At 41.1% G+C, this 12,778-nt stretch overlaps 1 protein-coding gene across 4 annotated transcripts in view; it reads right to left on the bottom strand.

Moving 5' to 3' along the window:
• The window catches only part of LOC132391394 (ankyrin repeat domain-containing protein 42-like), a 42,777-nt gene extending 32,804 nt beyond the window's left edge, over positions 1-9,973 (bottom strand). For all 4 annotated transcript variants that reach the window (XM_059964514.1, XM_059964515.1, XM_059964513.1 and 1 more), the window contains exons 1-5: positions 9,903-9,973; positions 7,658-7,818; positions 5,134-5,241; positions 4,431-4,550; positions 3,195-3,330 (exon numbers count right to left, since the gene is read on the bottom strand). In XM_059964514.1, coding sequence (XP_059820497.1) covers positions 3,195-3,330; positions 4,431-4,550; positions 5,134-5,241; positions 7,658-7,818; positions 9,903-9,930 — 553 coding nt within the window. In that variant the 5' untranslated portion in view covers positions 9,931-9,973. The remainder of the gene's footprint in view (positions 1-3,194; positions 3,331-4,430; positions 4,551-5,133; positions 5,242-7,657; positions 7,819-9,902) is intronic.
• Positions 9,974-12,778: the final 2,805 nt, after the last annotated feature.

The raw sequence follows: 12,778 nt of genomic DNA, 5'->3' as shown, positions 1-12,778 counted from the left end.
GGGCATTGACCGTGTGGATAGTCAAAGGCTTCTTCCCCTTACTTGAAATGGCTAACATGAGGGGGCAGAGTTTTAAGGTGCATGGAACTGAGGAGATGTCAGGGGTAAGTTTTTCCACACAGAGAGTGGGAGGTGTGTGGAATGCACTGTCGGCGACGGTGGTGGAGGCGGATACAATATCTTTTTTTTTAAACGAGCCTGTTAGATAGGTACATGGAGCTTACAAAAATAGAAGGCTACATGCTAGGGAAATTCTAGGCAGTTTCTAGAGTAGGTTACACGGTCGGCACAACATTGTGGGCCGAAGGGCCTGTAATGTTCTGTAGATTCCCATGTTCTATGCTCTACCCACACACTACTTCGCAGGTGCGGCATGTCAGCACAGTTTAATGCCAAAAGTAACAGGTGTCACACTCCCATCAATGCTGTGTGCAAATATTGGCAGTGATTCACGCAGATCATTACACAATGCCCTGCCAGCCTTCATTTAGTGTTAGTGAGTTCTCCCAGTTATGTTTGAAGCAATCAGGCAATCCAAACAGTGGCTACTGGGTGACAAAAACAGCCTATATCAATGTTATAAACCCATAAACTTATGTACATGATGAAAGCCATGCCAGCACACGATGTGTGATTAAGTACATCACTGGCAGAGGAAGGCAGTCAGGGTGACAAGTGCTGAACATGGTCCAACGATCCCCATGGACAAGGACAGACGTCATTGGGCCCAAAGGATAAAGGCCTCTGACCACCCCCCCCCCCCAATATTCGGTGGGTCCAGGTCAGTGCAGAACAGGTCCAGAAGCCAAAGGTCAGTCGGCAGGTCAGGAGGCACGTGGATGGTCAGCAGATCCTGATGTTACAATCCAGTGACCCCCGAGGATGGAAATTGGGTCGGCAGGCCCCAAGGATGAAGACCCGTGGTCCCCGATGGGGTTGGGGGTTAGGAAGGGGTTTGTTTTGCTGTTGCTGCGACTGTCTCATACATTGGCTGTGTGTTCTGTTAAACACTGTGGGCATGTTATATTGGCACAGGAAGCATGGCAACACTTGCAGGCTGCCCTCAGCACATCCACAGACTGTTTTGGTTATTTGTGCAAACGATGCATTTCACTTATGCTTTAATGTACATATGACTAATCTAATACTGCAAAATCTCTGTCTGGTTGAAATGCCCTGGTGGGCCACTTAAGAATTCAATACCACAGGTGTTAAGGTTAATGGAGGTCTACCAAATGCTGTACAGCCTGACCATTACGAAGGCTGGACTGTTCTCATCATGAACACCTTGTTCTGCACTGTTTCAAAGCTGGCTCTCGGTCCCTTGACTGCCATCTTTCTCACACCTCAAACAGCTTTTACGTTGATCTTTGTCCTCTTCTATCCCGGTCGCTCAGCACCCCCACCCTCCCTTTGCTGACAATCGAAAGACATGCTCAATGGTGACATCACATGTAGGTGGTGCACACTGGTGGGACGTAATGGCAAATTAATTGAAACTGCACCTGGCCTGAGCGATTGCTCTGTAAATGTGTGTCCAAAGCAATTAGGTTAATGTGATTTAAGCATGGCTGGATGAGGGTTTGGTCCACTGCTTCATTTTTGAACGTGTGGCGGTCAGTGGATTGTAATAAATCTAATCAGGGTCTGTCTGAATTTCTACGCCCCTCCTTACCCTGCAATGCAGAGGCCAATTGTACTGTAATCAAATCCTAATCGGAACGCTGCAATTTGGCCCAATAGGTCCAATGGACTATAATGGACTGTTGTTAAAATTATAAGACAAGTGCAAAGAAGGCTTAGAAGAACTCTGTGAGGACTCGAGGGAAAGGCTGGCCAGGCTATATTACCTGGTACGTGGGAGATTGAGAGGAGATCTCATAGAGGTGAATAAAATCATGAAGAACCTAGAGAGAGTGATTGCACACTGTCCTCTTTCCCAGGGAACTTGAATCAGAAATTAGAAGGCAAAGGTTTAAGATAAGAGAAAGTCTTAGAAAGGACATGGGCCAACTTCATTCAGAGGGTAGTGCCTACATAGAATAAGATGCCAGAAAACGAAGTGGAAACAGGTGCAATAACAATATTAATAGGACAAGTATATGGACAGGAAGGGCATAGAGGGATATTAGCCAAACGGACTACTTTATGTTGGTACAGACAAGTGGGGTCAATGTGTCTTTTTCTTTGCTATGTTACTGTACGACTCTAAGAGCAGGAATAAGGGAAAGAGGAAGAAGGCAGAAAGTAGACAGATTATTTCTGCCCAAAATGTTCATGAAGAACTCATGAAATAAAAGACAATTTACTATACCTGGAGCTCCCATTCACCAACAGTCTCACCCCTTACCTTCTTTTCAAAATATAATGCCAAAAAATAAAATCACAACATTCCATTTTGTTAAAAAGTTACTTCTTGACTGCTGTAAATTTCCTTAGTCTGGTTTCTCTGTATTTTGCCTCTCAGTTTGCCTGGACATTGCTAACCAAATGGTTGCAATCTGGCTAGTGGAAAGGTCCTGCAGGTGTGGTTGAAGTCACTGGTCTGGCTGCACTGTCAAGAAGCTTTGGAGAATTGTCGTTGTACGTTTTAGATGCAGTCACAGTGCCTTGGTGATGGAGGAAATGAATATGTAGGTTATCAAGCCAGCTATTTTGTTCTATATGGTATCAATATTTTTGACTGCTGCTAGATATTATAATTTCTGACTTGTACATGCCAGTGATGTACTTAATGACAGTTCAAATAGAAGAGGGAGATGAATCAATCACCCATAGCATTACCATTCTTTGATCAGCTCTCTTATCCACACCTCCTTTGCAGCTGGGCCAGTTAAATTTCAGCTCACTTTCATGCTGGGCTGTAGGGTCTGTATCATATCACTGAACATCAAATAGAAAAAGTTGGATTCTCTTAATGGAGATTGTCACAGTCCAACAATGTACCAAATGGTAGGTTAATTGGTCATTGGAAATTGTCCCATGATTAGGCTAGGGTTAAATCTGGGGTTCACTGGGAGACACAGCTTGAAGGGCATAATCCATGCTGTATCTCAATAAAAAAATAAAATAATGTGCTTTTAACAAAAGCCTTACAGATTAAATTGTAGTCGAATAACTTCATACTTGATTGGTACTTATGAGAATTGAGCATTTCTTACCAGTGGCAACTGAGAGATTAGAGCACTGCATACCTGGTAAGTTCCCATCCTGATCCACTTCATTCACATCTGCTCCCCACCTGGCCAGAAGCTGCAAGCAGCCCAGCCTTCCATGGAAGGCAGCGTAGTGGACTCCTCTCCAACTGTTTTTATCGGCTGGATTAGTATCCTGAGTACAAACAAATAGAAAAAAAGTTGACTTACAGCTCCGAAATCAGTATTTGCAGACTGTGTGTTGTATGAGTATTCATATCCCAAATTCATGATAAAATAAAATTATATAGGCCTTTCCACTTTGTTCAGCATTCAAATTATCCAATCATTTTAATGTCTCAACAATGTAAATTGAATTCAGCAATAACAAAAGCAAATAATTTCATCTGCTTTTATTATTATCTCTGTGCTGTAAGTTTGTCTTTCCATTCAGATTTTTGATATTCACAAGATACGTTTGTTATCCATCCTTAACTGCAAGCGGGCTGAAAGGCTTGCTACCTTACCATGGATTTAACACCATACTTCACCGAGACCTGCTGAAGGTTTGAAAATGAATAGCCAACAAGATGGGTTTTTAATGATAACCTGTTTCTGTCTCATGGTCACCTTTACACTGTTTTATTATAATTATCTCACATTTATTGATGATTAATATGGCGGAATTCAAATTCACATCTCTAGATCAAAGGTACAAACGAATGCCTCAGGCAACCAGACCAATCATGTAACCATCATGCTACTGAGTTCCCAAAAATTCCCATCCTCCTCTTGAGACATGAATATTATAGACAATAGACAGTAGGTGCAGGAGTAGGCCATTCGGCCCTTCTAGCCAGCACCGCCATTCACTGTGATCATGGCTGATCATACACAATCAGTACCCCGTTCCTGCCCTCTCTCCATATCCCTTGACCCCGCTATCTATAAGAGCTCTATCTAACTCTCTCTTGAATGCATCCAGAGACTTGGCCTCCACTGCCTTCTGGGGCAGAGCATTCCACATATCCACCACTCTCTGGGTGAAAAAGTTTTTCCGCATCTTTGTTCTAAATGGCCTACCCCTTATTCTTAAACTGTGGCCTCTAGTTCTGGACTCATCCATCAGAGGGGACATGCTTCCTGCCTCCAGTGTGTCCAATCCCTTAATAATCTTACATGTTTCAATCAGATCCCCTCTCATCCTTCTAAATTCCAGTGTATACAAGCCCAGTTGCTCCAATCTTTCAACATATGACAATATAAACATATTGATCAATCCTGACAGGTAATTACCACACCGCTGCGAAGAATCATCTGAAGAGTGAACGAGTGTCCATGTGAAGCAGCCAGGTGCAGTGGCGTACAGCCTCTATCATCCTTCACTGTTAAGTTTGCACCATTTATTATCAAGGCCTGAGGAGAAAATCAGAGTCAGCTTAGACTGCTTTCATGATAAAACCTGAAATCATCTTCAGACTTCACAACGCAGATACAATGTTGAGAAACATCACTTCTGGGAGTGAGGCTAACTCAGAGAGGTAACAAAGAGTTGCAAGTTAAACTCTTGATGAACATCCTTCAGAATGATAAACCATAATCCAAATTTCAAAAGATGGATTTTGTGGGTATTTATGGATTTTCACACTGACCACCATTCATTCTGACAAGATGTAGTGATAACTTAAGTTGCAGTTACCCAGATTTGCCTCCTGGGGAAAAGAACAGAGGAGTATTAAGTCAAGTTTATCAGCATCTATATGATCTTCCACGTTGCTGTTTATAAACAATGTTTAAAGATCAAGGATGCTGCTCTATTATGGCCAAAAGAGATATTACCTTCATTCCCTCAGTCTGTTCAATTTTGAAATGAAAATTTTGATGTGAAGACTACTGCACTATTTAGTCACCTGTCACCTCCCTCTAGTACTGTAAAACACCAAAATCATTTAATTATTTATTTTAGTTCAGAAGAATATAAACAATTGAGCTACTTTACCTGCATACAGGCATCATGGCCCCTAATGGCTGCAATGTGGGCTGCGGTCCAACCCCTGGGAGTTACATTTGTCATATCCGCACCATGCCACAGCAACCAATGCAGGCACTGCAACATACCAAATAGATCATAAGTATCCTGCTCCTTTAACAGTGCCAATTTACAAAGATCTGAACAATTATTACAATTAATTACAAATACCAAGCTGGCCGAAGAGAAAATAAAGTATTATTGCAGGACCATAATGAATGAGCAAGTGCAACAGGCAGTGAAGAGGGCAAATGGAATGTTGGCCTTTATTACAAGGGGAATTGAGTACAAGAGCAAGGATGTCCTTTTGCATTTGTACAGGGCCCTGGTGTGACCACACCTGGAATATTGTGTACAGTTTTGGTCTCCAGGTTTAAGGAAGGACATTCTGGCAATTGAGGAAGTGCAACATAGATTCACTAGGTTGATTCCTGGGATGGCAGGGCTGTCTTACGCAGAGAGATTGGAGAGATTGGGCTTGTACACGCTGGAATTGAGGAGATTGAGAGGGGATCTGATTGAAACTTTTAAGATAATTAAAGGATTTGATAGGATTGAGGCAGGAAATATGTTCCAGATGTTGGGAGAGTCCAGTACCAGAGGGCATGGATTGAGAATAAGAGGTCAGTTATTTAAAATAGAGTTGAGGAAGAGCTTCTTCTCCCAGAGAGTTGTGGAGGTGTGGAATGCACTGCCTCGGAAGACGGTGGAGGCCAATTCTCTGGATGCTTTCAAGAAGGAGCTAGGTAGATATCTGATGGATAGGGGAATCAAGGGATATGGGGACAAGGCAGGAACTGGATATTGATAGTGAATGATCAGCCATGATCTCAGAATGGCGGTGCAGACTCGAGGGGCCAAATGGTCTACTTCTGCACCTATTGCCTATTGTCTATTGACCTTCTATATCATACTGTATCTCAAAGCTTTCACTTTCTTATTCATCTTCAGCTTCTCAGTGAATGCATTTAAAATATGTAACACTAGCTTTTATTTCCACTCTTTGACAATGTTAGGCAGAAACACTGAAAACAGAAGGCACTCAGTAATTGGAAATGAGCAAGATACTAGAATAAGTACTATTAGGTTATCAGCTTGCTTTTACTGTGAAATATGGTAAGAAACGGGTTATGTGGCCATAATAAAACTGGCAGCATCTGTGAAGAGTTAATGTTTATTTCTTCTACAATGACCTGCAATAAGTTTTAAGATGGACAAAAAGAGAAGAAATAAATATAACAAAAGGCAGATGAGAATGAAATATAAAAGGAATGGTAATACTAGGTAGTAATGGGACTGTTAACCTTATTTAGGACAACTTTAAATAGCTCCAAATCTCTAGCCATTTAGTCACAATCTCTGCATTTTCTTTTGTTTTCATTTATGATCTTCACATGGCTTTGCTGAAACTTCTGTCAGTTTCTTTCTGACCATATGTTGTGCATTTAATATTCCAAGAATATTCGAGAATGAACTAAATGCACTTTCCCAAGATCAAGATGCACAAACTAGAAGAAAGGAGTCCAGAGTTGTCAGAACCACTTCCTGCAGTCTCAGAGTCATCTCCTACAACCACCATGGAGGAGGGCCCAGAATCTGAGTGACATCCTTTGTCAAGAAAGGCATTAACAGTAAGAAAGCCTCCACAGCAATTAAATTTTTAGGCTTGAATAGGACCATTTAAAATTTACTATGCTGTGGATGCCTGTATGATATTGTATTATATAGTACAGTCTGTATATAGTTGAGATGCATGCTGTATTAAGTTAGAGTTTAAAGCCAAGCAGAGAGGAATGCTGTGTATTTAATACTTCAATAATGTTTGAGTAATCCTGTCTATATATAGTGTTTGATTAAGCATTCTTGTTTAAGTAATTCGTTATGTGTTACATGTATAAATATGTGAATTACATACCGGTACATCATCACTCTACCACATGATACATGCACGTGTCACTTAAAGTAAACTTAAAGTAAAGTTAGCCTCACATTTCAGACTCCCATATCTTCCTTTGAATTAGTTTAATGTTTTGAAGTTACAAAACATAAAAACATGGTACACAGGATTTTCTGGAACACAATGAAGGGGGAGGGGGACTGAAAATCAAGGGCATCCAGGTCACTGCAGCTTGAGAAAGATGAAAACAACTTGCTGTCAGCCAAATGCAGAGCAGCAGACCATGGAACACTCTTGTATCCCTGGGAAACAATCCTGCTAAACAATGTCATTAACAGCAAAACAATTACTCCCTGCATCTGGCAGCAACTCTCTCCATCTAATTACCTGCTTACCTGAACCCAGGAAAATGAGCCCATAACCATTATATACAAACTGTTGCTAAGCTGTTATATGGTGCCTCAATTAAAACCATAGGACACAGGCGCAGAATTAGACTATTCAGCGCACCTGAATGCTGCACTATTCAATCATGGCTGATTTATTTTCTCCTCAACACACATTTATCTGCTGATACACTGGCAAATAACGTTTCACCTCTAAACTATCAGAGAGTGCTGCCCATTGCAATGGAGTAAATTTGTGAATGGGATCCACTTCATTAATGCCGGCTCCATTTTTCACCATCGACTCAAGTTCTGCCACGTTGCCAGCTTTAACAGCATCATGAATACCAGCGAAGCACCTCTTCCTGGCATCTGTTAAACAACATTTGAAAATAAAATTAACACAATGGCAATTGAGAATAACAACATCATTTCAATATTACTGGGCTCCTTGGCACGTATAAAATATAGGAAATAACAAGTGCCTCTCTCATTTCTTTAGAACTTTTCAGGAAGGGTGGACGAGTACCAGAAAAAGCTTGAAAATAATTGAGGAACAGTAGAGGATGTAAAGGCCACTCATGGATTTTTAGCAGTAGTAACGCAACAAGAGATATATTAAGCAACACACACACAAAATGCTAGAGGGACTCAGCAAGTCAGGCAGCATCCATGGAGGGGAATAAACGAGCAATGTTTTGGGCTGAGATCACGAGAGGGGAGGGGGCAGAAACCAGAATAAGAAGATGAAGAGGGTGAGGGGGAAGGTAAGGAACACCAGCTGGCAGGTGATAGGTGAGACCAGGAGAGGGGGTAGATGGGGGAGAAGGGATGAATGAAAGGCAAAAGAGACAAAGAGCTGAGGAAGGAGGAATGTAATAGGAGAGGACAGTGGATCATGGAAGAAAGGGAAGGAGGAGAGGAGATGAAAGGAGACGAGAAGGGGGAAGAGGGGAGAGGGAAAACCAGACGGGAATATAAAAAGGGCAAAGGGCAGAATCTCCCAGAAGTTAGAGGTTATGCCAGGTTGGAGGGAACCCAGACAGAGCATCATGTGTTACTACTGATACATGAGTAGAACAATTGAGAATTTCAACATCACTGATTTCCTTTGCATTTATAAAACACAGATTATATGTAAAATAATTGCCTATTCGATTCCTTCATTGTCAACATTTTAGCTCTTCCACTTACTGCCTCCCATTTTCTTACTTCAACCCCTCTCCCCCAGCCATCCACTTGGATTCGCCTACCAGCTTGCACTCCTTCCTCCCCCACCTTCAAATTTTGGCTTCTGTCCAATTCCTTTACAGTCCTGTTGAAGGGTCTAAACCAGAAATGCCAACTGTTCATTCCCTTCCATAACCGCTGCCTGACTTGCCGAATTCAGCATTTCGCAGCACCTTGTACGTGTTGCGCAGATTTCTAGCATCTATAGAATCTGGTGCTTTAGAGATATATTAATGTAGAGATCAGGGAAACATTCAGCAGTAAATCCAAATCAACAGTGAAATTTTATTAATTTTCACAGAAATAAATGAGGTGGGAGAAAAGAAATTAACTCAAGTAACAAATCCACTCAGTTTATTGATCAATTTAGCAGTATCCTGGAATAATTAGTTTCAAAAACAACAAACAATAACGTCATGCTTGATTTAGTAAGAAAAGGAATGAATGAATTGTTAAGTCATCCGCAAGAAACAAGCTGTGAACTGGGTATTCTAGGCTGAACTTGATACCTAATTTGAGTTGGAGAAGTTGGGTCAAAAGTCAGGTTTTAAAGGGATTACGAAATCGATATGAAAAATAGACAGAGGGGAATATTCAAATAAGGTACAATATTGAACCAGCGCATATCCGAGGGTTGCATAGTGGTGCAGCCGTTTGTACCGGGGCCTCACAGCTCCGAAGATTCAATTAATTTTACGTATCGCATAAATTGCACTCTGAAGCCTGCCATGGTTACTGTCGCATTTTAAACTGAAGTTCAGCATCGCATTCTGGAAAATCTCATCAGGACCCTCTGCGGACCAGCCAATTTATTTCTTTCGTGTACACTTTTTGAATTTTCTGTTTTTAAAATACTAATAGCCCGTATTTTCATTGATCCATAACTGCAGCGAGACTCAAGACAGGAGCTCAACAAGGGTGTATCATAAACCACATCTAACATCAAGTCGCAAAGTGAGCTATTTAAAAAGTAACATACCATTAATCAAAGACGCAATTTTTTAATGAGCGGCGATAATGAGAATTAAGTAATTTCAGACCTCCTTTATCCAAACAGAGACTTAAAGAAATAACTTGTAAGAAAAAGCAAGTTGCTTCACCAGTACAGCGTCGCGTTACAAATCATAAAACATATTTAAGACACATCGCTTCCAGTCAGTAGCATTAGATAACTCAATGCCTCACTTCGCACGGATACCCCTATGATTTCCCCTGGGTAACTTTACCTAGAGCGGTGCCGGAATCTACCGGCATTGCTGCGCTCAACCCCGATGAACCAGGCGGAGACGCAGATTGATTAGCAACGGGATAAACTTCCGGTGTTACCCAGCTCAATTACGAAAAATAACGCTTTAATTTCCGGAGGAAACGGCCTTTGAATTGACTTTGTTATGGGAAGGAAAATTATTATGGTAGGTTAACCATCTTTATTGATGGATTAAAAGATCATTTAACTAGGAATGTTGGTGTGGCTGTTTTAGTGCCTGAAATACAGGTAATGATAAAGAAACGTCTTACTAGCCATTTATCAGTAAAAACAGCAGATTTGGTTGGCACCATTTTGGTCTTAGAGTGGGTGGAGGAAATTTGTCGTTGCAAAGTTGTAATTTGTTCAGATTCTTTCCCGGTTTTATTAGTCTTAAAACGGGTCGTTCCAGCAGTAGGGCAGATTTACTTTATTTCATATTCAAAACATTAGTTTACTTGTCTCTTCTTATGGGTCCCTGTACACAGAGGTGTGGATGGGAATGAGCAGGTTGATTGTTTGGCTAAAAAAGCTCTTAAAAGTTCAGCTGTGGATATCGATCTTCCACTTAGCAAATCAGAAGCTAAGGAGTTGGCGCGGCTAAGAATTAGAGGATAAAACTTGTGGGATATTGGGATAAGGGGAGACACCTTTACAGAATATATAAAACAGTTGGATTGATGGGAGAAGGGGTGAAACAAGAAGGGAAGGAATTATATTGACGTGACTTTGATTTGGGCATACTGTGCTCAATTATTCCTTGTATTTTGTTGGAAAACATCACTGGGGTGTCATTATGAAACAGCTGAAGAATTTCTGTTACAATGTGGAGCATGTAAGGTTAAAAGTGATCAAATGGAGGCTGCACCACTGTCTTTGGAGGTTGATAACTTTCACTCAAAAGTTTTGGAAGTGACTTTAAAGTTTTATTTTCCAACTCTCCACACTCCAGTCCAGTTGGTGGTGGTAATGCACCTTTAAGTTGGACTGCCAACTGCCATTAAAAGTCAGAAGAAGAAAAGTGGGAGAACAGGGGAGCAACGTTTGTCGACAGACTGTTAATTTTCCCTGGAGAAAGTAGGGAAAAACAATAGCAAATGGGAGGTCAGTAGAAGGGAAAGAGAATATGGGTTCAGGGAGAGGGAATGAGTAAAGAGTTTGAAGGGTATGTGTGATTGTGAAACAAAATGGCAGAGACAATATAAATATTTATTTATTTATTTATCTACAACGTCATCTCTCTGCCTCCTCCACTGCAAGGTCTACCCAGTTTGTCACTTACCTGAAACAGACCACCCAGGCAAGTTTCCTCTGTACACTCCAATGCAATCACATCCTTCTGTAATGTGGTGACCAGAACTGTACAGGTATTACAGGCCATAAACACATAGATTTAGTTGGTTATTAGCATCTGAAATACATTATGTATTATTTTGGTACTTAAATATGCAAATGATGGGACTCTAATGTGCACAGTGTTTCCACTGGATCCAGTAGTTGATTTCTTGTACAGAAATGATATTGCTGTGTTAAACTTCAAAACAGTTTGCTGACAAAGACCATGCTGTTCTCTTTGTGCACGTGGTGAATAAAATGTGATTGAGGAACAAGTGTGAGTTATCAGAATCCAGCTAGTTGGCAATGTCAAAAGGACAGAGAATTGTCAGTTTATGGGCTTGTAGTGTTTTCTTATTACTAAGCCATTTACTGAAATGGAGGTAAAAGAGCTGACAAAATCCAAGGAAGGATTGGATATGGATGGTGTATGTGAAAGTGAGAGCAGGCTGGGAATTGGTAACTGATTTTCTTGCGAGCAGGAAAGTAATGCATGTGAGAAGAGATGAAGTTGATGGTGTGAGTAGAAGTGAAAGTAACGTTCTGTCTTATCCCACAAAGGGAAAAGCACAACTAGAACCCCTATTTGTAACAAAGACTACTTATTTACTTGGAAGAAGTGAATGATATCAAAGAAGAAATGTTCAACATTGGAACAACTTCAACCAGGTAGGGGGTAGTATAAATGGTGCACTAGTTCAGCCTCAAGAAAGAAACCACTGGAAGTGCAGAGGGATTGAACAACCATGATGAAAGTGAACCAGCTGGGACCAGGGATCTATAAAATTTTAATGTCGTAGAAGATATAAAAGTACTGTAAATCTAAGTGGGAAGAGGCTGGACCACAGTGGGTAGAGTTAAAATAAGAAGAAATTAGTTTTGTGAGCACCAAGACCATATCCCAACAGGACAAGTCCTGCTTGTGGATTTGACAAAGGAGGTGATTGTTTGTGATGAGGACTATGAGGTTGGGGAACCTGAAGGGAAGCATCTGAAGAATTGAGATCACCGACTGCTTGCGAAACCACGGAGTGATGTAGTACAGTGAGATCACCGTATGAAAGGTTGTCAAAGAATTTTCTACAAGGCTTAAACACCTTACAACAGCATTTCTGGTTTCAGGGAAGCTTAACATTTGCAAGGAGAGTGGGAAGTAAGTGGTTTACATCACTTGCAGTGAAAAAATGGAGAGAAAGGGAATAGACCAGATAGATTTGGAATTTTGAAGGGTGAAAACATTGAGCAGAGAGATGGAAAAAAACCATGCAGATGCTGAAATCTAAAGCAATACCAGAAATCTGGAGCAAACACGAGGAAACCTGCAGATGCTGGAACTTCAAACAACACACACAAAATGCTGGTGGAATACAGCAGGCCAGGCAGCATCTATAAGGAGAAGCACTGTCAACGTTTTGGGCCAAGACCCTTCGTCAGAACTAACTGAAAGGAGAGATACTAAGAGATTTGAAAGTAATGGGGGGAGGGGGAAATACGAAATGATAGGAGAAGAGGGGAGGGGGT

The sequence above is a fragment of the Hypanus sabinus genome, chromosome 3, assembly GCF_030144855.1.
Source record: "Hypanus sabinus isolate sHypSab1 chromosome 3, sHypSab1.hap1, whole genome shotgun sequence".
In the NCBI taxonomy this organism is placed as follows: Eukaryota; Metazoa; Chordata; class Chondrichthyes; order Myliobatiformes; family Dasyatidae; genus Hypanus; species Hypanus sabinus.
Note: the sequence above shows the minus strand (reverse complement) of the source record. Positions and strands in the feature narration are given on the sequence as shown.